The sequence below is a fragment of the Culex pipiens genome, chromosome 3 (assembly GCF_016801865.2).
Source record: "Culex pipiens pallens isolate TS chromosome 3, TS_CPP_V2, whole genome shotgun sequence".
Taxonomy (NCBI): Eukaryota; Metazoa; Arthropoda; class Insecta; order Diptera; family Culicidae; genus Culex; species Culex pipiens.
In genome coordinates, this window is record NC_068939.1 from 162,817,197 (window position 1) to 162,844,339 (window position 27,143).

General features: G+C 38.4%; 3 protein-coding genes across 3 annotated transcripts; 1 reads left to right on the plus strand and 2 right to left on the minus strand.

Annotated features, from left to right (window-relative positions):
- Positions 1 to 1,428: 1,428 nt before the first annotated feature.
- Positions 1,429 to 2,464, minus strand: LOC128093320 (uncharacterized). Its single transcript, XM_052709701.1, has 2 exons — positions 2,191 to 2,464; positions 1,429 to 2,131 (listed from the first exon to the last, which is right to left on the minus strand). The coding sequence occupies exons 1-2, from the start codon at positions 2,222 to 2,224 to the stop codon at positions 1,806 to 1,808; spliced, it is 360 nt and encodes a 119-aa protein (XP_052565661.1). The 5' UTR covers positions 2,225 to 2,464; the 3' UTR covers positions 1,429 to 1,805.
- Positions 2,465 to 4,392: 1,928 nt separating this feature from the next.
- Positions 4,393 to 17,945, plus strand: LOC120425211 (ribosomal protein S6 kinase delta-1). Its single transcript, XM_039589642.2, has 4 exons — positions 4,393 to 4,546; positions 4,634 to 4,757; positions 4,819 to 6,500; positions 17,374 to 17,945. The coding sequence occupies exons 1-4, from the start codon at positions 4,539 to 4,541 to the stop codon at positions 17,804 to 17,806; spliced, it is 2,247 nt and encodes a 748-aa protein (XP_039445576.1). The 5' UTR covers positions 4,393 to 4,538; the 3' UTR covers positions 17,807 to 17,945.
- Positions 17,942 to 27,102, minus strand: LOC120425212 (40S ribosomal protein S3). Its single transcript, XM_039589643.2, has 3 exons — positions 26,961 to 27,102; positions 26,346 to 26,542; positions 17,942 to 18,556 (listed from the first exon to the last, which is right to left on the minus strand). The coding sequence occupies exons 1-3, from the start codon at positions 26,988 to 26,990 to the stop codon at positions 18,031 to 18,033; spliced, it is 753 nt and encodes a 250-aa protein (XP_039445577.1). The 5' UTR covers positions 26,991 to 27,102; the 3' UTR covers positions 17,942 to 18,030.
- Between the last annotated feature and the right edge of the window lie 41 nt (positions 27,103 to 27,143).

Here is a 27,143-nt window from a genome sequence, read left to right on the forward strand (position 1 = left end):
TAGGGCTTTACTGCCCCTGATCGCATAAATGTCCCATATGCATTTTCATCGTTTTTGAGTTATTGATGCAGTTTTATTCAGAATCGCGAGATCTTTCAGAAAAGCCTATAACATCCACTACTTTGTTCTAGAAATCAGGAGAAAATCCAGTTTTTTCGTGAAAACTTAACACGTAACCTTATGTGTGGGACAAACTTCAAATGCGTTTTTCTCAGCTTGCTGTTTTTGCATATGGGACATTTATGCGAACATGGGCAGTTTAGTACCCAATTCAAATGAAGCTTCCTTTTTCTGAATTTCGCATTTATTCGAGATTTTCGGTTTGCGTTTTTTTATTTGGAAGAAACTTTTTATTTGCATTCCTCTTGCTAAAAAACCATTTGACATCATTAGTTTTTACCATACATAAGTTTCCATACAATTTTGCGAAAACAAGGAACATTAAAAAAATATTTTGAAGCTAAATACGGAGTTCAGAAGAAACGTAGTCAAAAAAGTTGCGCATTCTTTTCGGCCGAGGAAATGAAATGCCAAATTTTAGCCTAATCGAAACACTTTTGATCTGAATTAGAGCGTCAAATTTCCCGTCCCGGGAATTCCCGAAATTCAAGCGGAAGTATACATTTTCTTAATTTTTTGGAACTATTTTTTGAAAACGCTCTGAAAAAATAATAATTGAACAAACTCAACATGATTTTGTTCAATTAAATGTATTGTTTGGTTTATATATAATTAATCAGATTATCAGAAATTATGATATCAGAATTATTTCTAATAATATTAATTTTTGAAGCTTTTAACAGATTGATGTTATTTTATCAAAACAAAATTAACTCCTTACTTCCAAATTATAATTGAGATTTTTTTACGTTTTTGTTTACCATGAAATTACAATTTGAAGTAAAAGAATTATGGAGCACTGGTGCAACTACAGGTGTGGTGGTTAAAGGCTAGTATGGAGATCGGAAGAAAAGGGGTCAAGAAACAGCTTTACGAACAGCAGAACAAAGGAGAGGGAGAGTTTTCTTGGGGCTTTTATTCACCCACCTGGCTTGCTTTCGCTGCCGCTGCTGCCCATTTGAAATTTTTCTTGACCGATTCCTTCCGAAGTGCATACACCGCTTAAATGTGAAAAAATAGACGACTTTTTTTGGAATGATGTTAATTTATCATATAATTAAAATCATGTTGCATAATAATACAAAAAAAAATCATTGAAAAATTACTTTCTATTGTTTGTTCTCAAAAAATGCAAAAATATATTCAAAGCTTGCTTCAAATATTTGAAAACATTGGGTTGTTTGGAGTAAAACCAACACTAAAAAGCTTAACCATTTGTTCAAGAGCTGAAACCAGTATTTGTCATGAAAAACATAATTTCTGCATGTTTTTTTTTTTTTTCTCATTTCAATAAACTGACACACACACAAAGAAAAAATACTCTAAATTTAAAAAGATCGTTCGCTGGATTAAAAGTTCGCGTTGGTGAATATTCGTAGAAAGTTCAAACTTTTTAATTTAAAAGTTGGAAAGTTTTTGATACTACCATGCATTTATGGAACAAAATCGTTGTATCGGTAAAAGTGTTTTACTTTTAATTAGAAAAGAAACCTTTTATGGCAAGAATAAACAACATTTAATACTACAGTGATAATTTCAGAAAAATGAGCTTGATTTTTATATTTATTTTTAAAACTTTAAAACAGCATGCTAAAAAAAACATTTTTTATTGCATTTAACGCTTCTGCTCAAGGTTGGCCAACATCAGAGTCCAAGCTGTACCGATTCTTACGGTACGCCACCGGTCACTTCCGAAGACCCCAGTCTGAACGGTTCCGGATGGACGTTTCGACAAGCGACAGCAGTGTAGAGAACAGGATGGTCACGTTGCCGGCCTTCATCAGGACAGTCTTGGAAGAGTTGGCCGTTGATTCGGGAAGGGTGGTCGACGTTTCCCGACTGGGAAGTGAAGTGCCTGAACGGGGAGTTCCCGATCCTGGAAGCGCATCCAGAACGTGGGTTGATGAGGCCTTCATCCTCCTTTGAGAATGACAGATTTTTCGGTTGCTGTTATGGTTCATTCTGCTGGAGCTGCGCCGTCGCGAGGTGAGCGTTTGTGGGCAGAAAGTTGCTAGAAGAGATGGAAGTAAGTGAAGTTGGCTAATCACTGCACACATTCTCAATACTCACCGGTGTTGTAAAACGCCGGCACCGAGTGCAACATCTGCGCTGACCACCTCCGATTATGCCGCTTCTCATCGTCCTCCTCTTCGTCGGATCCTTCTCCTCACCGTGAAAATTAACTTTCTCGTACTTGTCCAAAAACCAGACGTTAATCTTCTTCCACGCAAACTCGTTGTTCATGCAACGCTTCGGCAGTGCCATCTCCTCGATAATCTCGCCCCAGTCCTCGCGGGACTTGACCTTCAACCACCAATCCCGGGCCACCACCACCGAATACAACCGGTTCGAAACCACATTCCTACCTCCCATCCTACAAAAACAAACATAATCAATCACAAACCCCACAAAACGTCCAAGCTTCCTTCTTACCTATTCCGGTCCTGGAACAGCTGCAGTTCCTGCAGGAAACTGGCCTTGTTCTTTTCGAGCAATAGACCTAATCCCGCACCTGCACCACCCTCCTTCGAAGGCGTTCCGCTGCTGCTGTTTGGCTCACAAAGTTTTCCGCGTCGGCTTTGCTTTGCGTCCTAGACTCACCAGCACCACCGCGGTGCACCGGACCCACCAAAGTGTTTGTTTACATTTGGGACTTAGGCGTACTCGGTTACACGAGAACGTCAAAATGAAAGAAATTTTACAGTCGTATTAAAAGTTAAGACTTTTAAATCAGTTAGTAAGGAGATTTCTAAAAACTTTACCAGTAAAAGTTTTCATTTTTAACACAAGAAAAAAGCTTTCCCTCAAGCAAATTTTAGCAACTTTTTAAATCAAAAATAAGTTACTTTTGTCTTTACAGTAATATTTTTTTGTGTGCAGAGGCAAGTTTAAAAGAAATTTTATGATTGTGGATTATGGATACATTTTACTCACAGTTTAAACACATTGATATAAAAAATATTTCTCATCAAAAAATACCAAAATAAATTTTCTTATAGTTGAATGATTTTTTGCATGCAGTCAAGCTGTCAATTGATCTTCACACTTATTTAAACCATTAATGTTGATGTCCTATACAATTTTGTTGCATAATATTAATTAAAACCAAGATCATAACAATTTTCATTAAATTTAAAATTTCCCGGGATTTCCCGGGAAATTGGATGCTTTAATCTAAATACTTGATTTTCTTTAAATTTTGAATTTTTGTATTTATTTGGATTGTTGAATTTCTATTTAAAAAAGTTTTAAGTCTAAAATTTTTGAATTTTCAAGTTGTTGAATTTTAGAATTTTTGCCAGAAAATTTCCTTCCTTCCTTTAAGAAAGGTTTTATTTGAAAAAGTTAAAAAAGGGCATGCAAAAAAATCCCAAAACTTAATTCCCCAAAGAGAACAAATATATATATATTTTTTTTTTAATAGTATACTGCCCCTGATTGCATAAATGTCCCATATGCATTTTCATCGATTTCGAGTTATTGATGTAGTTTGATTCAGAATTGTGTGCTCTTTCGAAAGAGCCTATAACATCCAGTACTTTGTTCTAGAAATCAGGAGGAAATCCAGTTTTTTCGCGAAAACTTAACACGTAGCCTTATGTATGGGACAAACTTCAAATGCGTTTTTTTCAGCTTGCTGTTTTTGCATATGGGACATTTATGCGAACATGGGCAGTAGGACAAAAAAGCCCCAATACCAAAGTTTAAAAAAAAACATTTGAAATATATTGCAGATAAAGTCAACAAATAAATTAAAATTTCCTAACAGATGTTAAATCAAATTCGCAACTGGGTCCTTAAATGAAGCATAAATTGTTGATATTATTGTTCACAACGATAAAGCATGTTTTTCTGAGTACAATGACCCTTTGTACGACCGCCAAGGATTTAAAATGGATTTTTAATTAAATTTTAAAAAGCTAACTTCGCGGCCCTTCTTGACAGAAAGCATAATACTTGATAGCTTGTTCCAAGGGGTCCATAGTTGATCCATCGTATAAAGTTGTCTTGTCAAATATTTTTTTTTGCAATAAAATGAAGAAAAAGGTGATCAGGGATGGTTTTTAATCGTGTTTTCTACCGTTGTACATAAAAAATTACATACGGCTTTAGGACCCAATTGAAAATGGCCTTTTTTACTATTTCAGCTGTGTCTTGCCCCTCCCATGTGTTGAAATTCGTTCTTGAAACATTTCAAGGCTGAGATTCGTCATTTCGTTCGAATTTCGAATACTCAAAACATCAAACTTTGACGCTTCTCGCGAGAAGCAAAATTTCTTGTTGACAAACTGCAAATTTGTGTTGATTCTGCTTCAATCGATTGATTTTTCGCGTAATTTTAGTGCAAAACCTACCAGCTTTCGCAAAACATATTCCGGTGCGCAATCATGTGAATTCCAGCGCGCCCCCCGTTGACCATGGGACAGTAAGGACCAAATTTTGTTCAAACGGACCCGGTGCACTACAACCGAATATCCTCCCACCCACTTTTTCGCTGCAATCTGCCGGAAAGGACCCCTTCGTCGTCGTCGTCGAGCATGGAACCGGCCAAAAAGATCCCGGACTGGGTGCACAGCTTCAGCGTGAGCGAAACGCGCAAGCACAAGGGCTACACGATCTATCGGATCACCTCGATTGTATGAACATTTTTAATTTCGAATTGTCGACGGGGTTTTTTTGACGGGTCGATTCTTGCAGGTCTTCCCGCGGTACCTGCCGGAGGCGCTGACCAGCGTGACGCTGTGGAAGCGGTTCAGCGACGTGAAGCAGCTGTACAAGGATCTGGTGAGGCGACATCGCGATCGGCACCTGCCGGGGACGGTTCCGGAGCTGGCGGAGCGGACCTACTTCAAGCGGTTCGACGCGCGGATCATCGAGGAACGGCGGCAGTACGTGCTGCGGTTGCTGGAGTTTGCCGGGAGGGAACCGGTGCTGTACCAGTCGTACGCGTTCGTCAAGTTTTTTGAGCGGGGCATTTCGCCGGAGGGATCGCCGCAGAAGGGTGGCAATATTGCGGAGATTTGCGGGAATCTGGCGATTCCGGTGCCGGACGAGATTGTGCTGGTTGATCCGAGTCGGGACGATGGGGAGGTTGGGAGCGGTGGCGAGGACGACGTGGTGAGCGTTGGGGGGTCGATGGTGGACTCGATGTTGTCGCAGTCTTCGAGTGCGCAGTCTGGGGGGGAACCGGTTTCCGGGGTTTTGGAAGAACCGGTTGATGAGGTGGACTCGCTGGATTACATCGTGGAGGCGGCCATGGTGTTTAGCCGGGCTGCCCAGGCGGAGGCCAACGGCCGCTACAAGGAAGCGTTTGACGAGTACAAGGCAGGAATTGACCGGTTGCTTACCGGAGCGAAAACCGACGCGAATGCCGCCCGCAAGAAGATGGCCAAGGAGAAGACCTGCAAGTACGTAACGCGTGCCGAGGAAATCTACGAAAAGTATCTCCTGCATCAGGAGGACGACGCCATTCTGCAGCTCAGCCCAATCTGCCTGGACGATCCGAGTTCGCCGATTCAGCTGTTGGAACGCCCGCTCAACTACCTGTCCCGGTACAAAGTGGTCCGCGTGCTCGAGGGTCGCGTCATGCAGGTTCAGGACGTCACCGATCGCAAGTTCTACGTCATGAAGGGCATCCGGAAACCCGCCGGAGGCTTCTCCCAAGCAAGCTCTCTCCCGTACAACGTTCCGTACATGGTGCCGCTGGTCGCGTACTTCCAGTCCGAGTCCAGCGTCTTCCTGCTGCTCAAACTGGTCGCGGGTGGCAAACTTTACGACTACATCGCCAGCTACCGAAAATCAGACGAATTCACCCCTCCCACTTCAGAAGATTCCGCCGGCGGCGCCGGCGACGACTCCGAACCGGAAACCAAAGCGCAAGAATCGTCCAACGAGTCGGACTCGAGCGTCACCACTACAACCTCCGCCTTCGACTCCGGCTTCATCGATCTCGTCAACGACTACAACAGCAAGCAACCCTTGATCCCCGATCCGGAACCTCCGCAGGAGGTCGAACAAGCCCAGGAAGCGGTCGTCGACGAAGTCGACCCCCCGCCACCAACCTACATTCCCTCGTTTGACGCCCTGTCCAAGGACATGGACGTGAGTGATCTCGTCAGCTGCAGCCAGCAGCTGCTCCGTGCCGTGTCGCAAACGATCGAGCAATCTGAACAGCAGCGTCCGAGGAGCGAGCTTTTGGAAAGGGAAGGTGGCAAACTGCTGGTGGCGGCGGTGCCCAAGCGACCCCACATCGATACTAGTCAATTAGAGTTAAGGACGGCGGCGCAGCCGGACCAACTGCCCGAGGGATGCGTCAAGCAGTGGATCAGCGAGCTGATCATCGCGGTGGATAATCTGCACTTTAATGGGATCGTTTGTGGGTGAGTTATGACACAGATAAATAGACGTTCATCTCTTGTAAATTGTGTCGATCAACAATTTAACGGTCAATTCGAATCATCAAAAAATAACCACTGATCATTAGAAGTCATCACATCGCAAACAGTAGGGAGCGTTCTTTTATTACTTAACGTAAAAAAATAAATATTTTAGACCCCCTTGTAACAAAATTTTCATACAAATTTGCTGCGTTACGTAATAAAAGAACAATCCCTAAAATTAGAAACATGATTATCCGTCGAACGCAGACGCATAACTTTGTGCCAGGTTGAAACAAATATTGATAATTAAGTTCTGGAGTTTTTTTAAACAAAAAAGAAGGTCCAATAAACAAAATTTTCAATTTTTGCTTTTGGATGTTTTTGAAACCGCCTTGAGTCAGGGGTATTGCGAGATTCCTACTCGAAACTAGGTGTCCGAAGGCTTGATTGTTGAAGCAATTGCAAACCTCTTTTTACACCTTAGCTTCCGTCCACCCCGGGATTCGAACTGGCGACCTTTGGATTGTGAGTCCAACTGCCTACCAGCGACTCCACCGAGGTAGGACCCAGGGAGACGACTCCTACCCCTGGACTGAGCTATCGACCTAACCTTTAGGTTAGACCGGGGTCAACATTTACTTCCCCATCCGACGGAAGGCGTAATCAGATAAATCTCGTCTCAAAATTTGCCACTGGGACTTTCTGGGATCGAACCCGACTGGGTGAGAGGCAACCACGCTTACCCCTACACCACGGGTCCCAGGGGTATTCAAAACACACAAAAATAAACCAAAAAAATGTTGATAGGACCTTTAAAAAACTCCAGAATTGTTAAATAGAAACTCACCAACAAATTCATAAAAACAATACTTAAAATGAGAAAGCACTTATCAATTTAATTCAGAGAGAAAACGCAAACGTTAAAATCTGTTGGATTTTTTGATGATCATCTTATTCCAGATCTTGACCATAACTTTATTAGAACAAGGTTTACAACAATCCAGTTTTGCACCATAAAACATCGACTTTAAAATTATGGTATTTTTTCCGTACTTTTTTTACTGCTTAGTGGGGCGAGATCTAGAGTTTTACCTTCCTCACCTCATTGAGGAAAGGCTATAAAATCACTCGAAAAATGAACTCCTTTATTCGACCTCCTAGACCCACCTTCACGTATACCTATCGACTCAGAATCAAATTCTGAACAAATGTCTGTGCGTGTGTCTGGATGTGAGTCCGTGCACCCAAAAATATCCACTCGATTATCTCCGGACTGGCTGAACCGATTTGGACTGTTTTGGTCTCATTCGATCCGTCTTGGGGTCCCACGAGACCCTAGTTAATATTATAAAGTTTAGAAAAGTACTTCAAAAGTTATGCTAAAAAAACGGTTTTAGCTAAACTTCAGAAGGTTGTAAAAAGGGTGGTTTTTGTAAGAAAACCCGTCATGCTATATATTGTTAGAAAGGTATTTGAAAAACCTTTCCAACGATTAAAGATCTGACAACCCCATCAAAAGTTGGGAGCATTTAAGTGTTATTTATACACTTTTTTGAGGCCTGATCTCAAATATTTTGACGTTGGATGGATATGTAATCAAAAGACAAGATCTGACAACTCTATCAAAAGTTATTAGTACTTTAGTGTTTTTGATACACTTTTTTTGAGGCCTGATCTCAGATATTTTGATAAAAATAAGTGTTATTCATACACTGTATAGTGTATTCACTTTATGAATGTGAGGAAGGCTCCAACCACCTAAAGGTGGATTAAGTAAGGTTTTTTTTTTAAAAAAAAAAGGTCCTATAAACAAAATTTTATTTTTTTGCTTTTTGGGTGTATTTAGAAGTTTTAAATTAAAACCGCCTTGAGTCAGGAGCTGGGTGCTGAAAAGACAGAATGCGTAACGTGATTTTCGAATGCTCCCCACTACTCCTCACTAATACAACTGCACTACACTGCCCCTGATCGCATAAATGTCCCATATGCATTTTCATCGTTTTTGAGTTATTGATGCAGTGAGGTTCAAAATCGTGTGCTCTTTCAAAAGAGCCTATAACATCCAGTACTTTGTTCAAGAAATCAGGAGGAAATCCAGTTTTTTCGCGAAAAGTTAACACGTAGCCTTATGTGTGGGACAAACTTCAAATGCGTTTTTCTCAGCTTGCTGTTTTTGCATATGGGACATTTATGCGAACATGGGCAGTACAGCTGTAAACATAAACAAAGTTGAAGGCTATGTTCAAGCTCTAGCGTGACATTTTTTTTGCTGCTGAAGTGACTTGTTTTGAAACATTTTGGATCTGTTGATGTTAGACTTTTTGTTGACAAAATTAAGTACTTCGCGCGTGTTTTGTTCATAGACCAAACGAGGGACAGCCAAAAGAGGCCTTTTATGTTTTCCACGTGACGAAAAATTGAGTCAGAAGTGGGTGGAATTTAGTGAATCGTAAGAGCATCCAAATGGTACTTTTGAATGTTTCAAAAGTTCGACGCCATCAATTTTTTTTTATTCCTGACAAAATAAATTATTGATCGATTACAATACTTGCTATTTCTTGGGAGCATTTTGCGAACAGTTAATTGGTTCCGCTTTGACAGTTCTAAATTGAGGCCGCTCTGTGGACGACTATTCAGCACACAGGTCAGGAGCTGTCAGGAGTATTCAAAACACCCAAAAAGCAAAAAAATAAAATTTTGTTTATAGGACCTTCTAAAAAAAAACTCCAGAAATTTGTATTAGTATTAAAAACGTTTAATTAATTTGATGATTGAATAATAATACCTTACATTAGTTTGATCTTTTTTTTCTGAGATTGAACTATTTAGAAGATTTTCACATTCATAAATTTACATAACATCAATGTATTTTGGATGGACTGTTTTTTATCAGTTTTCAATTTTTTAATGTATTTATTTCCCAATACCGCAAAGCTTTTTTTTCGCAAAAAATGTTTGTTTTCGTCAACTTTAACATTTTTTGAAAATTAATTACTGCAAAACAACTGAAAGTGTAAAATGCATTTTTGCAATTCCGTCGTGAAACTACTTACTTTTCCTGTCATTCTTGAACGACGAAATAGCCTACTTTTCTGTACCAAAAATAACAGAATCGAATAGCAACACTTTTCAAAATAAATGCTGAAAAGTTCTACTTTTCAACACTAAAATGGGTGCTGAAAAGTTGAACTTTTCAGCACTTGTTTCGAAAAGTAACACTTTTCAACATTTTTTTGATTTAATCGATTAATTGACAAAATACATGAAAATTTGACTTAAAATATCACTCAAAGGGTGTTTATCGGAATTGCAAAAAATGTTGTATGGAACTCGTTGCAAAACTTGATTTTTTCAGCACTCTCCGTATTTATCCAACTCGGTGAACCTCGTTGGATAAATGTACGACTCGTGCTGAAAAAATCCTCTTTTTGCAACTTGTTGCATAAACTACTATTTCAACACTTTTTTCATTCATATGTTTAGACTTTAGCTTGTTATTTTCAATTTTTATATTTTTTTATTTTGCAAGATTTTCCACCGAATAATCAAGATAATGATTTTTTGAGTTTTTTTTACCGACATTTCGTGTGCGAGAGAGGAGAGCCATGTCCGTCGCGATTTTTTTTCTTTTGATGAGCTTAAAAAGATTTTCTGTTTATGATAATTCTTCCATCGCTTAACTTTCTAATTTATTTCGAATCTACAAGCATAGAATCCAATTTGCTTCGGGGTTTTGTGGTCGATTGAAAAAATGCACATGGAGTAGGGGGTTGTTATTACTGTTCTGCTGAAGCTGAAATTCTTGGTGAGGACTTTTGATTTAAATTGTTTTTATTTTAAAAATATAAATATGCTGATAAATCCCATGACACAAAATAAATTAAATGTTAACTAAGTATGCTTTTCCAATCGGTCGTTTTAATTTAACTTTTAACTTTACACACGGACGAACGGACATGACACCAGCGTTTGGATTTTGAAGCAGGTCTTCTTTTTCTTGTTCTTATTCATTTTCTTGCCGGCCTTCACAGCGCGAACGCTTATGTCAAAACAAAATTTGACAGTTTGCTCTAGTTGACAGATAGCTTTTTTGCGTTTGGCTCATCGGTTGATAAAACGTTTTGAAATCTACAGTTTGCGTGAAATTGCACACTCGAGTGAAGGTTCACCGTCTTCCAAGAACGAAATAAAACGGAACGGATCTTCCGTCATCAAATTTTCTCTGCCTCCTGCAAACGGGCGTGGGCGGAGTGCTCAGTTGTTTTGCGGAAGATTTCCGGATTCGGGGCGACCAGATCGAAACGCGAGGGCTTGCGCGTATTGTTGGCTGTTCCTCCTTTCCCTTAAATGTGGGTCACGCTGAAACAAGCAGGAGGACCACCAGATTTATGGCCGGACGTTTCTAAGTTCGTCGACTAGGACTAGCCAAGGTAGAGTTGAACGGTGTGCTCATGAGTACTGGACGATAAGCTCAAATAGACCGACAACCGACACAGTTCAATCGCCCTGGTTGGCAAAGAAGTGTTCAACGGCAAACCCAGTAGTAGGGGCAGGGGGGGGGGGGGCAGAATGGACCAGGGGGGCAGAATGGGCCACCCTTGGTTTTGGTCTTTAGAATGGATTTAGACCAATTGTAAGGCAAGGGTCTTATAAAGGACGTCAAATAACTTCACCATACCGAAAATGACGTTTGAATTCATTGTATTTTTCGAATTATGAGCAAAAATGTAAATTTATTAGAAAAACCACGCAAATGATGTTTATTTCGAGGTTTTTAAATAAGCTTTCTGAAAAGTTGGATTGTTTGAAAAAGTTTGCTCAATGCTTATAACGTTACTAGATGTTACTACCAAGGTATACGAACAACAACGGAACCCTAAAATCATTTAGAGGCTTGGTGGTGGAAGTGTTAAATTAAAATCCACTTGGGGGCAGAATGGACCACCTTTTTTCTGCCTTATAAAAACAATAAAAAGTTACGAAATTTGAGCTCAATGGATTATTTCACTCCTGGTTGCTTCACAAATCACGTTTAATGCAACATTAGTCGATTTTTTACTTGTTTTGATGATTATTTGTAAAAATAGTATCCTTTTTCAACATATTAACACTATTTTCAAAAATGTTGGTTTTGGTAAGTGGCTATACAACATTGAAGGGAACATCCCAAAGCATAAGCCTACTACAATGAATTCGTAACTTTTCATGTTTTTCTATGGTTTTTGGCGCATTTTACTTAGGCGGGCCATTCTGCCCCCCCTGCCCCTACGTCGTGGCTGAACCGGATCATTCAAAGTCTGATTTCGTCAACATTTAGTTGGACTTCAAGGACGAGTTGAACATAACCCGACAAAAACACACAAAAACAACAAAATAGAAGAGATGTTTGTATTCGAATTAGAGCAAATAATAAAAACTTTAGAAAAATTAACGTTTTATAAATCTCACTTTCACGCATCTGCAAGAACAGATTCCACAGACGGAACAACGGTTCGGTATCCTTGTGCAGCCAGCCGAGCATCTTGGCAATCTATAAAAGCCGATTCTTTATTTGGGACTATTTGGAGGCCAGTACTCGAGCTCCGTAGGCTGGGCGCCCTCCTTTCCATGGCGATCAGTTTGACCTGAAACTCGGACCGTGGAGGTACGGTCTCGGTGCTCTGGTTTACCCTTATTTGTAGCTGCGGTAAATTTGTCGCTGTAACGATACTGTGGAGGAAACGCAGTTTAATTTTGATTTAAATTTGCTGATTTAGCTTCGGATTAACCACTAACCAAAATAAATACCTTTTTCAATTATGTAAAAGCTCAGCTCAAATCAGTGAAAAACTCAAATATTCACAAGAACTGCGCACATCTTGCTTGCTTTGTTTATTTATTTACAATTTCTTGATTCGCTCCAGATTGTATTGTTAGTATCAATCAAAAATGTACAATTCCCATTCACCGCAAAAAGAACAGCGCGCAATGTAAAACCATTGGTAGCGGGTAAAACACAGGCAATTTTCAATCACCGCAGTATGACAAAATTTTGACTGAATTTAGAATAATGCCAAAACAAAATTACACTGAAAATACGCCACACTTTTTTGTCAAGTGCCCAAACACTTGAATGATTCAATAAAGCCACATCTTAGATCTAATTTGTTTGTGTTTGAATTTCAATCCAATCCATTATCAAATTCAAGTGTTTTAGCGATTGACTTTATGGTATTTTTTGACAACTTATTTTCATTCGGGTGACCCAAACTTTTCAAGTGTTTCGCTCTTGAATTTGCCCCACAGGGCTGAACTATTCGAAGTGATGAGGAAAACACTTGAAATTGATCTTGTTTTGATTTGAAATGCAGTTTCGTGACAGCTTCGTCAGACTTTGCTTCGTTTCTTCATTTGTGTTTTGGCGGTCCGGTGTGTTCGTTTTTCGCAGGCCCGAATGACCGCGTGAGTTCGCTGCCGCCATGTTCCTGTCTAGTAAATTGCCTGCCCGGTTTGTGGCCGCGAAGACGAGCATCGCCACAAAGACGCAGCCTCGGGCCAGCGGAAGGGCTCGGTCTCCCGGACCCAGAAAGAGGCTAACTTTGGCGATAGCGGCGTTTTTCCGGAGATTCACCCACTTGGTGAGTGGGGAGAAAGATTTTTTTTTGTGGGGTTTTGTTTAGATTTTTGGATTTATTTTGTGTGATTTGCAGGAAGGATGCGAAAGAGCTGCAGATGCCGTACCAGGTAGGCGATGCCAGTGATAAACAAGATTTGGATGCATTCAACTCAGGGGCCATGATATGCGTCATTCGACTGGTCAAGGCACAGTTTGATTCGAACCACCGTGGTTCTGCATCAACAAGAAGATTCCCCATGGGGCCTCCATCTCCGCCGGCACCGGTGCTTCACTCGCCGACGCTGAGAAACCTCCCAGGAAGCAGTGGTGGCGAACAAACCGATCCCGACCAGGAAGAAAAAAATAACAAAGTTTTTACAAGCCAGGTTGATAGAAAATAAAAGACATTTCATTTCGCAACATCTTCCTTACATAAAAACAAATCGAAATCCATTTCCATTACATGCAAACATGCATTGATTAAAGAAAGAAAAGCCATTTAAAACCAATAAATATAATATAGTATTTCATGTGACACAACACGTCAAATTCAAGTGTTTTGCTATTGAATTAACAGCTAATTTTGTTGCCAAAAATTCAAGTGTTTTGCGATTGGTTTTTAAGTGCACTGTATAGCAGGGTCAGATCAAGGGTAGAACACTTGATTTAAAAGGGTCATTTTTGTTCAGTGTAGTTCGCCAATGCAAACACAGGCAGCGCTAGTGTTTCAAGGCGGTTTTAACGTATTTTTATTCGGCTTGAATTTGAATTTTGCCTCAGAAAAATGGGCAAAATTTGTTCGTGGTGTCATGCCGTTCGTCCGTGCTTTACATTTAAATAAAACAATCAAATAAATAATTAAGGTCTACTCCACATCGCTGTAAGAGTTTAAAATCAAGATTCAAATGATGTGATAAATCATTTTTAACCTCGTATTTCGCTTAAACACATAACAAATGAAAAGAAAATATAAACTTCTCTTTACTCTTACAGTAGGTAGCTTGAGTTTAACAGCAGACAAGTTAAAACTGTGTTTAATTAGCATTGCATTCACCAGAGAAAATTGTTGGTTTAGTAATACTAGTCAATTTAATCATGCACGGCTTCGTCGCGTTGTTTCTGCCGTGGTTTTAAATATGAAAAATATAAATCATGCATCTTTTACACTATACAGTCACAAGTATACGTTTAATACAAAAAAACTAACTCTACTTGATTCGCCCGCAATACCTTTTGGGGTAGGTATATCCTAGGGTTCTACCTCTCATACTAACATTGAGTCCAAAACCTCCCTACAAACCTCTATACCACTAAGGTGACGCAGGGATCCTTGCGCACTTTAGATAGGTTGTTGAGTCGCGGGGGATGTCCTGAATCGGGCACCGGTTCTGTCAGCGGAGTGATTAAAAGAAAACATCATTATTTTCCACTCGCTACAAAACTAAAGTTTATTTATTAATAAATAACACTAATAGTTCACAAAAAATTACAAAACTTACATCTTTGGTGTTTTTTCACAGCTGAATTCTTCAGCTGCGCCCGTGCTCCCGCTTACTCAAATTGTTTTGATCTTATTTTCTTTATTTCTAAGCGACAGCACGGGCACCAGTCAAACAATTACAAAACACTGACAATGACGCAGAACAAGGGGCTGCTTCGGACGCGCTCCGTCGCAACATAGGTGTTTACTAATATTCCTTCCGTAGACCCAAAGGATAGCTTAGAACCGGCAAGGACCCCCTTATGCCCTGGGTAGTATTACACTCATCTAAAGATGAAGACATGGTATCTCCCGTGTTGGATTATTGTTCCGGATGAGGGTCTAACACAACCACACCAACAGTGGGATAAGCGTTGTGGAGCCTTCCGGTGGTGGGGCGTGCTCTAATGCTAATGCTAATGATAATTCTTCCATCGCTGCTCTGCTAAAATTTAACAGATAGGGGAGCAGCATGTTATGTTGCCATATCAGCACTTTGACGTTCAATTACAGCTCATAAAACGCGTTTTCAACTAAAATCGTGTGATAAATAGCTCAATAGGAAGTGAGCAAGCAAGTTTCTATCAACAGTTTTACAAAATAAGTTGTTTAAATAGTAAAAATCAGACAATTGGATGGAGTTAGGAGAGAGGGCTTAACCTGCCAAACATACGAGAATTTTCCCTACCAATATTTTATTTTAAGAAAATATTCGAGAATGTTTTCTCTACATTCTGTTTAATTTGATAATGTCAAAAATGCCAAAAATTAATTGGGCGCCCGGGCAAGGAAGAGCATTTCTTTAGCTATTTAATTGTTTTTGGGGTCAAAAAAATAAAAAATAAAATTATTGAAATAACAAGCCATAGTTTTAACATTTGAATGGAAAAAAAGCGTTCTAAAATGCATTTTACACTAGTTAAGATAATTTGCCATCATTAGTTTTCAAAATATGTAAGTTTGTCGAAAATAAATTTTCTTGCGAAAAAAAATAACATTTTGCGATAATAAACATCACAAATTTCCTGAAATTCAGAAGATTTTTAACCCAAACATGCTCAAAATGATTCTAAACGCAGGAGAATGCATTTTAAATTGATTTCAGCTGATTGCACTTCAAATTCCATAGAAATTTTGAAGATTTTTGAAAAAAAAATAGTCCCCTGATTTTTCGGGCCGACTTTGAAGTTGAAGGTGGGGGAGACAAAAACTTCAAATAAAATTTGTACCAGCCTTACTGCCGTTCTACGCATAATTGTCCCATGTTCAAAACAGTGCAACTGAGAAAAACGCGAAATTTTTCGATCGATTTCTGTGTTTCTACGCATAGTTGTCCCGTGGGTTCTTAATCGTCCTGTTTTTGATGAGTTTCCCAACAAAGTACTAGATTTAAAAAAAAAAGTAAGTATACGACAAACTGAACTTAAAAATGTCAAAAGGTCAAAGTCGTCAAAAAATTACATGGGACAATTATGCTTAGAACGGCAGCTTAGGAGTTGTAATTGAAAAAAAAATAGAAAACTGAAAATTTAGTTTTGAAATTTTTTAAGTTTTATTCGAATATTGACAAATATGCTATTCAGAGTTTTAATCTTTCCATCTTGGAACGGTCGGAGTTTCAAAAAGAACCGCGGCTCTTTTTTTTTGTGAGCCATGGATCCGTTCGCTCTTTTTAATGAACCGGCTCTTTGAACGGCTACCTCTTTTTTTTTTGCCCACCTCTAGTAGAAATGACAAATCTCTGACTCGTAATCGGGCTGTAGTGGACGAATTTGGATGCCTTAAAATAGCAAAAGGTTGGATTTTTTGTCCTCTATCTGACCACCAATTCTGGGTGTGTATAGTGAGACTTTTTTGATGTCAATTATCAATAGCTCAGCTACCTTAAAACACATTTTTTGTAGCCAGGTCACCTCAGATCAATTCTAATTCAACAGATTCCAAAAGAACGTATCCTCGGATGCAAACAGTTAATCCCGTCTGCCACTCACTGTCAGAAGGACGATATCCCCACACACAATTCAAGAAAAAGACGAACCAAGTTTTGAAGAAACGGAAGAGAAAATCTTCGGGGTATTGCTACTACAATCTTTTAGAGGAAAAGTTCGGAAAGTTTACGCTCTGGAGAACCAGACAGATTCTGAATGGCCCTAATACCACAGACAAACAGACATGAAAGTCGAGGTCGTCAACTTGTCCCAAAAAATCTACCGGTTTCCCAACAAAATAACGGTTTTTTTGAATCCAAAAGCATGACTAATACTTGTCGGATTCGCCGCTAGAGGCGCCCTTGGGTACGTTGACGTTTCTCTTCCGTTTCCATGTTTGAATTTAGTTAGTTGTTTTGTTTGTTCAAACGTTTTGATTAAAAATGGAAAATAAAAAATGGAAAATTAAACCATTCACCTGGAAATTGAGTTTTTTAAAGAAAATGTTAAGGATGTTGACCTTGACCAAGAGCTTGAGGCTGGTCATATCACCCCGTCGTACGAAATTGAGCTGTTAGATGAGGTTGGTATGGAACTCGATGATACCAGCCCACCACAGGGAAATGTGGCTCCGGAAGCCACAAGCGCACAAGATCACATTTTGATCAGAAATTTGTTCTAACTTTCATGTCTGTTTGTCTGTGCTAATACGGCCATATTCATAGCAATTTTATAAAATTTATCTTAATAACGTATTCTAGATACTTGAAGTTTACGTCGGTGTTTGAGAAGCGCACATTTCGCTTGATAATTTGTTAGAATTTTGGATCTGATAATTTTGTTAAACCGTAAATCTCAACCTCATTCCAGCGACCTCACCATGGACAACCTGCTGCTCGGTCCCGAGGGCCAACTGCTGCTGACGTACTTTTACCGCAAGGAGCGCTTCCCGGACGCGGCCACTCTCGCCACCGAACTTCGGCCCGAAGCGGTCCAGCAACTCTACGTGGCACCGGAGCGGCCGCTCCAACCGTGCTCCGACTACTGGTCCATTGGCGTCATCCTGTTCGAGATGCTCACCCGGCGCAGCTTCCTCGCCTGCCATCCGGCCGGGGTGTTCTGTTACCAGGACGTTCAGTATCCGGACGCGGTGGACATTTCGGACGAGGCGCGCCAGCTGCTGGACGGGTTACTGCAGCCGCTGCCCGAGAATCGGTTCGACTTTAAGGAGATCATCGCAAGTGCATTCTTCCACACGATCGACTGGAGCGAGGTCAAACGACGAGGACAGCAAAGTGCTTAGGAGTTTGTGGAGTTCGTTACGCGCGCGTACTAATTTAAACTGTAACCGGTGCAACAAAATATAGTCCAACAATAAATACTGTTTGTGTAATGACGTTCGGATTCAATAAATGTGTTTGTAAGCGAGTCTGTTAGCTTTTTAATGTTTTTTTTTTCGTCTCAACTCATCATCTCACACACATTTTTTCCTTGGATATTGAACGTGGCGTGAATCCTGCGCCCAGCTTAACTAATGACGGGTTCAACCACCTCGACGACGGTTCCACCGGCTCCCAGCTCCAGCGCCGACGGCTTGTTCTTGGGTTCGCTGCGGGGCGTGCTGTACATGATCTCGTCCTTGGGCTCCACCACCAACACGTTGTCCGGCAGCGGCTTCTTCGGGCCGATCTTGCCGTTCGGGTCCCACGGCAGCATAATCTTGACCTTAATACCGAGCACTCCCTGGCGCAGCAGGACGTGGCGGGTGGCCGTGTCGACGTACTCGTTGCACGGATCTCCGGAATGGATCATCAGACCGTCGACGAACTTCATCGACTTGGCACGCTGACCACGCAGTTTGCCCGAGACGACCACCTCGCAACCCTTGGCGCCGGACTCCATGATGAAGCGCAGCACACCGTAACAGGCACGACGCACGGCCAGTCCTCCGATCAGCTTGTACCGGAGCGACTCGGCCTGGGCGATGGCGCACAGACCGCGCGTGGCGACCTTCTCGGCGTACAGCTCGACGGTGCCGGGGGCGAAACCGAATCTGCGGAAGGGGAAAGAAGAGAAGGGTTATTTACAGTCATCCCTCATATTCGGAACAGTTTACAGATCGGCCAATGTTCAAAAAATCATAGAAAATCAATAATTGAACTTAATGACTCGCTTTTACCTTCATTTGGTGGCTTTTCTTGCGATCTTTCGAATGCTGTATTGAACAGCTGTAAATTTTTACTTTTATATCAAGTTTTTGAAGAAAAACTTTAACCACAATTTTTTTATTTTTTCCACAAAATTCGGAACACTTTTTTCTTACGGATGTAAACTTTGGTTCTCTCCATGAGTACATAATTTTTACAAAATAATGACTTCACGCACTGAAACCAACGAAATTCAAGCTTAGTTATGTTTTATGAATGGTCTGATAACTTTTTTGTGAAAATATCAGTTAAATTCAGAGGGCTTTTGTTAATTTGATTTGGTTAACCGCGGTGGATTTTCATGAAATAATTCGAACTGTCAAAAATCCACCAAAGCATCTACCGGTGGATACTTTTCTACCACAGATTTTTGTGCGATCAATGTGGTAGATGCTTTGGTGGATTTTTGACAGTTCGAATTATTTCAAGAAAATCCACCGCGGTTAACCAAATCAAATTAACAAAAGCCCTCAGGTGTTCCACAATTGTGGGAGGCACAATAACATCCCACAATTATGAAACAGGCAATTTGGAGGCAGTGTTTTGCTGCACTGGATAAAATAGTCTTGAAATGAGGTTTTTTGTTCAAAAAGTACTACTTTTACTAGTGAAATAGCAAGAGAATGTCCAAATAAAGGTCCTAAAAATTGTAGGGTCGACAGAAAAGCTGCATTTGGCATGTTATTGACAAATTATCACAAAAGTGTTCCGAATTTGAGGGTGTTCCGAATATGTGGGATGACTGTAGTTATTTTGTTACAAAAGGTCTGTGCAGCATTCCAGGCAAATAACTTCAAAATTTACGATTTTCTAGCTACAGTCTCAACTCGATTATCCGAGGGCTTCGGAAAAATTTCACTTCGGATAATAGAATCACGAAAAAACTTTTTTTTTTTTTGCTGTCCTAAAAAATGTTTTAGATTTTTTAAATCCAAGATGGTGGCCAAAATGGCAGAGATGAAATATTTAAAAAGGCATTTTTTTTCTATAATAGGCAATCAACCAATCAAATTTGACAGAAATTGGATCGCAGAACTCGAATTTGATATTAAAATTCGCAATTCGCAATTTTCAGTGTAAGAACGGGCCTTGACCGATCTTATGCACCAGGTTCCCGACGAACACGCACTGCCCTTACACCTACATCTCACCCTTGCTCTGAGTCAGTACGAGCAGCACGCTAGAACACGCTTTGAGTGTTCGTGCCAGGCATGCACACCTTCTTTTCCGGTTACGCATTTTAACTCGGCCGGGGGTGGTACATTACGTAGGGTTTGATGTAAGTATAAGCGCCTAACCATTTATAGTGTGCCTATCAACTTTCAACAAAGCAAAAACTGTTTTATTTTAGTTTGAATTCAAAAACTAATTGTTATTTACTGTGTAATGTTTCCTCCTGAAATCTTCCCTAATGTTGAATCGTGTTAATCTGCTGCTATTTCTTCTGTCGCGGTGTTTTGTTACAATGTTTTGGACCTAAGCATGTTATTCAAAAGTTTACCAAAAGTACAATAATTTTATGTGTGTGATCATTCAATATATTAAGTAAGGACTCGAACCATACTGAAAGAATAAACTGATCGATACTGAAAGAATAATTGTAGTTTGAAGGAAAGAAGAGTAGGAGCCGATGAAAATTACATTTTAATAAATAAATAAGAAAATGGGTAAAGGAAAGATCAATGATAAACAGAAGTTAAAATCGTTCGCATATTAAGGGAAACTGTTTTTGTTAGGGAAAACACGTTTCAGTATTTATTGGGAAATGAGAGCAGAAGAGTAGAAAGATGAGTGAAGCAAAATTAAAGTACAGTACTTGTTCGATAACTGAGCTTGTTTGACTGGACTACTTGGGCTGTAGCCCACTTAAAAAGCAGACAAATGTAAAATAACCAAACAAACCGGAATGATGAGGGAGGGGCCAGTGGATGCAAAAGCAAGTTCAGCAAATTAGAAATCATATTTAAGTTTTAATTAAATGTTAAGTCAAAATTAAAGGTGAGCTCTGAAAGAAATTTAAGCAACCATCATTTTACATTTGTATAGAAAATGTTATGCATCGGTCCCCTCGTCATTTTTCGTTCAGTCCAGTTTGCGAGCAACATTCGGTAACTGTGCTACATTCTCAGCCAAGTTACCGAACAAGTACTGTTGTTGGAAATGTGCAGAAGAAAAACCCCGTGCTGCGATGTTCTAGGTACATCCACAACAGTTCGTTCAACATGCTGTGAATCAAAACAATACCTTCTACAATCACAAATGACTTCCCTTTCCCACATTGCCGCTTTGTTATTGTGGTCCATGCTCTGCAAAGAAAGGGATGTTAATAAAATATAAAAACTATAAAATAACGATACAAATACTTTCCCGAACCTGAGTGCCATCAGGTTGTTGTTGTTGCTGTTGTTTCCAATGTGATAGATATCCTACCAGAGACGTCTTGATTCGGTTGTCCTGGTGCGACCGTCCTCCAGTCGTAGGCCCAGGCATGACATGAAAATGAAGACAAAAAAGATGCATTGATACATGATCTTCTTACTCACGAATAACCCAATCCCACCCAAAACAACACAGCTAATCTAGGTATGCACCCAAACCAACTGCGTTGTTCCGTGCCCTCCTCATTCGGCTATTTCAATATGATTGTCCTGGAGAATCCTCCCTAAGGATCGTTAAATTCCGGAGTAACTTCCCAAAAGGGCGCAACCCCTGTTGCAAACAAACAGTTCACTTTGAATGTGACTGGAATAGGCTGCCTGCTCACACCCAAGGCTACGCTCCATTGAAAAATCACTACGGAACTCCCTAGTGATGGCCGTCCACGCAATCATACTTCGTCATGATAGTGCTACCTTGTCACTCGCCTATACGTCAGTTACGTAAATACATGTGACAAGACAGGGCAATCACCACGATTCGAAACATGGACATCATCAACCGCCAGCTAGACAGATGTTCAAGTCATCATCTAACATACGGGGAGGCATGAGGATAGGGAACTGGTGCAGGACCAGAGCTATACTGTTCAGACTCTCATAACCAGGAATACTAACAACCAACAATTGGCGGATCGCTTCCCTGATTACGACAGTCGCGAACAGGACTGCCGATACAGTCAGTTCCGCTCCTTCCAGGATGTCCTGCACCTGGGCATCCCTAGTATCCAAAAGCATTAAAACATAGTTCAAACTAGCAGGACTGGGAACTTTATTTATTGCACTGTGGATACTTGGAATCTTGCAGCCCTTGGCCGACAACTCGAATTTGATATTAAAAGTAAGAAAATAAAAAAAAATACGAGAACAAAAAATTAGTTCGTGATTCGATTATCCGAAGTCTCATACAAACCTTCGGATAATAGAAATTCAGATATTTATTTTTTCTTACTTTTAACATCAAATCCGAGTTCTGCAACCAATTGCAATTTGAGTGGTTAATTGCCTATTAAATTAAAAAATGCATTTTAAATGCTTCATCGCCGCCATTTTGGCCACCATCTTGGATTTAAAAATTCTAAATCACTTTAGAGTAGTTTAGGGTTCTGATTCGATTATCCGAAGTGAAATTTTGCCAAGGCCTTCAGATAAGCGAGTCTGGACTGTATGACCTTTTTTTTTTTTAAAAAAAAACTAGAAGAATTTAAAATAAATATCTTTTAACATTTTTTTTATTCTTAAATTTGAAAAAATTTAAACCCTTAATTTCATTTGAATTTAGGACACAAGAATTTTGAAATTCCAAAATTTCAATTTAAGTTTAAATCTTTATATTAATAGATTGTCGGTTCCAACAATTAAAAATTCATGATTTTTTTTTCAAGGGTAAAAGAAGCTAAAAAAAAATAAAAATCTTATTTCAAAATACTAAAATTCTAAAATTGGGTTTTTTTGAAACTCCAAAATTGTGAAATTGTCAAGTTATAATATTTGAAATTCCAACATTTCAAACATCCGTGATTTCAAAAGTACAAGATTTCCAAAGTTCTAAAATTTAAAAATTCAAATATAATTTCAATTCAATTGGTGTTTATTAGAATTTCACATTTCTGCTCCAGGATGTTACATTTGCAATTCAGAATTACAGGGAGGGTACATGTTTCTAAGTTTAGATTTTGCTAGCTGCGTGCTCTTTTAAGGAAAATAAATTTTGAGAAAAAATCCTAGATCTATGAAATTCAAATATAAGAATACTTAAACTTGAGTATGTATAAAATATAGAAATTCTTAAGTTCTAAAATTCCTAAATTTAAAAAAAAATTAAGATTGTTTTTTTTTACTTTAAAATTAGGCCGCTGCAAATATTTTTTAATGTTTATGTCGACAAATATTTTAAAGAAAAACTTTAAAATTTAATTGGAAACCGAAGTTTAATAACTGAAAAAAATATGTGAATTTCTGATTTACAGTTCCGCAAAAGTTTTTTTGATCGAGACAAAAAAAAACATAATTTGAAAATTAATCATTGCCTAATGGACAGGTTTATGTTTTTACCAATTTAAATTTATTTATTTTTACATGCAAATTTCGGCATTTTTTATGACCCATCCTATTTTTTGACCGAGCCACGTAGCCCAGTGGTAACGCTTCCGCCTCGTAAGCGGTAGATCGGGGTTTAAATCCCGGCTCGGACCAACACAACTGGTGATCTTTTCCCTTCTGGATTCGATTGCTTAGTAAAGGAAAGGTAGTGTTTCGTCACAAACTGGACCTTATCACGACACCTTAGGGAGGCGACCTATGGAATGTTAACATTAACCTTAACATGTTAACATTAAGTTGAGAATGAAACTGCCACTGAATCCGCTTTGTAAATGCCGGCCCCGATACTCTTCAAGGGTGTTCCCCTCAGGAACTGGGAAAGATTTACTTTTTTTACTTTACATCCTATTTTTTCTTAATTTTAAAAAACAAGGACTCAAAAAAAATTCAAATTCCATAGCACAACAAATAAAAAAATGCGATGTTTTTAATATTTTTTTTTAATTCTTAGATTTAAATTACGAAAATTAATAAATTTAAATGTTGGACTTATTTTTTTTTTAATTCCGGAATTTTATTTTTTGAATTTCAAAACATTTAAAGTTCAAATTAAAAAAACACTAAATTTTATAATTATTAAATTGTGAATTCTAATGTTCTTAAGATCCTATATTTTAAAACTTTAAAACTGTTAAATTATTATGTACTAATATTACAATAATACATTTTATTTATTCAAAAATACAAGGATAAAAAAGTAAAAAAAAATCAGCTGCCAACATATTGAAATTTTTAAATTTTGTTATTTTTAGATTATAAACTCGTAAAATTCTTCAATTCTTAAATTCACCCAAAAGAATAAAAAATTATGAATTTAAAGGTACAAGAATTTCACAATTTTAAATCTTTTATATCATAATTTTTTTGTTCATTTTTGAACTGTTGATTTTTTTCAAATTCTTCAACTTTAAATTAGTCTCAGAATTTTTGGAATTTGAAAATTAAAAAGTATTTTTTTTATAAATATTTTTTTAAATTTTTGAATTTTCGTATTCGTGCATTTTTATTTTTATGGTGATTTTTTGAATTCAATAATTTTTAAAGTTTAAAATCTAAAAATATCAAAATCTATAAATTTCAATTTGTTGGAAGCTGAATTATTTTTTGAATTTTTGGATTTTGTATTTTTGAATTTAAAAAAAATATATGAATTTGGAATTTTTGGAATATTGGTGCTCAAGAATATAACAGTTTTGAAGTTTTAAAATATAGGAACTTTAGAAAATTAGAATTTCATAATTTACAATTTTTACAATCAGTCTTGAATTTTTAGAAAATTTCAAAACATTCAGATTTCGAATTTAAAAAAAAAACACTAAAATTTCTAAATTATTAAATTGTGAAATTCTATTTTTTTTTTAAGTTTATTTAATTTAAAACTTCAAAACTGTTATATTCTGAGTACTAATATTCCAAAAAATCCAAATTCATATATTTTTTTAATTCAAAAATACAAGATCCAAAAATTCAAAAAAATTAAATTTAGCTTCCAACATAGTGAAATTTTAAGATTTTGATATTTTTAGATTATAAACTTGTAAAATTCTTTGATTCTAAAATTCAACATTAAAAAAATAAAAATTCATGAATTTAAAAAATCAAAAATTAAAAAAAATAATAAAAAAATACTTTTTTATTTTAATATTTTAAAAAAATTGTAAAATTCTTAAAATCCTAAAATTCGAGACTGATTTTTTTTTATTTTAGAGTAGAAGTATTTAAAAAAATAAAGATTTAAAAAAAAATGGGCTAGTTAAAAGATCTAAAATTGTGAAATTCTATGTTCTGTTATACAAAATTTCATAAATTAATAATGTATGAATTCAGAAAAACAATAATTTATAAAAACAAAATTGAAAAAAAATCGTATTAATAATTTTATATTTCCAATGTTTCGTCATTCAAATATTGTAAAATTTTCAATTTCTAAAATGTCAAAGTTTTTTTTTTCAATTCATTTAAATGACAGAAATTTTAAATTTGGCAATGAAGGAATTTAAGAGTTCTAGAACTTCGGAATTATGAAACTTTGTATGTACATAATTTTTAATTTTTGAAATTCTCAACCAAAGTGAGCAAAAATCTTCGCGTAAAATTTGGCCTATCTACAATCACTTAGCTTAGAAAATTTTACTTAGCTTAGGAATTTGAATCAATGGAAATGAAGCCGAGCTTCTACAATGGAAAAGTAATCAAATTAGAAACTGACGTATGGTTTGAAAAATTTCAAAATCTACGGTAAGTTGACGTTTCAATATCAAAGGTAAACAAACAACTGCATAGCAACGTATATCAGCCCAGCAAAATTTCTAAGTTGATTGTGGATGACGGCCGTAAGTTGCGTACTTTCCTAAGTAACTACTTTAATTAGATGTTCTAAGCTAAGTGATTGTAGATAGCCCATCAATCAAATTTGCACACTCAAGATTTAAGAAACATTCTCAAGAACATTTTAAAGCTAAAAAATCATGGAAAATTAAAATATAGTCGATTCAGAACCGGATTCTAATGCTCGTTCCATAGACTCAAACAAATATTACCGATTTTTAGTATGAATGAAAGAATTTCAAATTTATTTAATCCACTTTTTTTTTCTTCAAAACTATAAATATGAATTTAAAAAACAGAACAACAAACAAAGTGTAAACGAATTGCGGCTGGGCTGACGAATAACATAACAATAAACCAGAATACACCGAGTATTCGTAAAAAAAACTGTTTTCAATCGCTCCAGTCTTTTTAGAAACTAGCTAAAGAGTTTAAAATGCATAAAAGAACCACGGAACAAAACAAACGTAGGACTACGGTTAACTGGAAGATACTTGAGAGTCATTCTAAATACAACATGGGTTGCAGGCACAATATTTCGGACCATTTATATCTTCAAACAACCAAACACTAACTTCAATTCCAAGAACCTAGAACTTGGTCACTTCTTCTAGTGAGGAACAACTTGGAAAGTAATTACCGAGCAAAATTGCTTGGTCCTACGCCATTCTACAATATAACTACTTTGACTTTCTTCAGTCTGCTCTCGCCGCAACTTCTTCCAAAATCATTCTTATGTTCCGCGCACAGACGGCCTCCCAAAACTCACCGCTTCTGGACGACGGCGGTCAGCTCGCGGATGCGGCGGCCCTTCTCGCCGAGCACGTTCTGGGTGCGGGTGGCCATGATGATGATCTCGGTACGGGTCGGGGTGACGCGAACCTCCACACCGGAGTAGCCATCCTCGGCCAGCTCACGAGTCAGGAACTCGTTCAGCTCAGCACGGAACATGCCATTGGCAACGAACTGGAAAGGGGAAGAATCCGGATTAGTTACGGGGTGGTTGTGCGTTTTTGTTTACCAAAATAGTCGACAGGATTTGGAGGTTATGTTGTGACAGCGCAGCAGCAGCAAACAAATTTGTGACGAGTTCCCGGGCGGATTTGCAGGAACCATCCAAGCAACCTGGAACCACTTGTTTTCAACACACTTTCAGTAAAGTCCATCACACCAGAACAGATTCTACACCAAAATCACTCCCCTCTCAAAGCAAGCCATGGAACCACTCTTCCCCTTAGGAACTGTCAAACACCAGTGCACCACACAAAATCACTCAATTTTCGGTCAAAATCCGCCCGGAACCGCCACAAATCCATGCTGGCCGCTGCGCCGGAAGTTCCCCCGCCTCCGGAAAACATAATTTTGGCCCATTTTCGACATTTACCCGGCGTTTTTTCGACACAACGTTATACATTTTGGTCGCACCACAACTTTAGCAAAACGTGGTAAAGGCAGAAAAGAAAGATGTCAGCGCCGTGCGCCGAGGCCGAGCCGCGAAAAGAAAAAGAAAACTTGACAGCCGAGCGTGTGCGAAAGAAGAAGAAGGCGAGTTTGCGTTTTTTGCGCG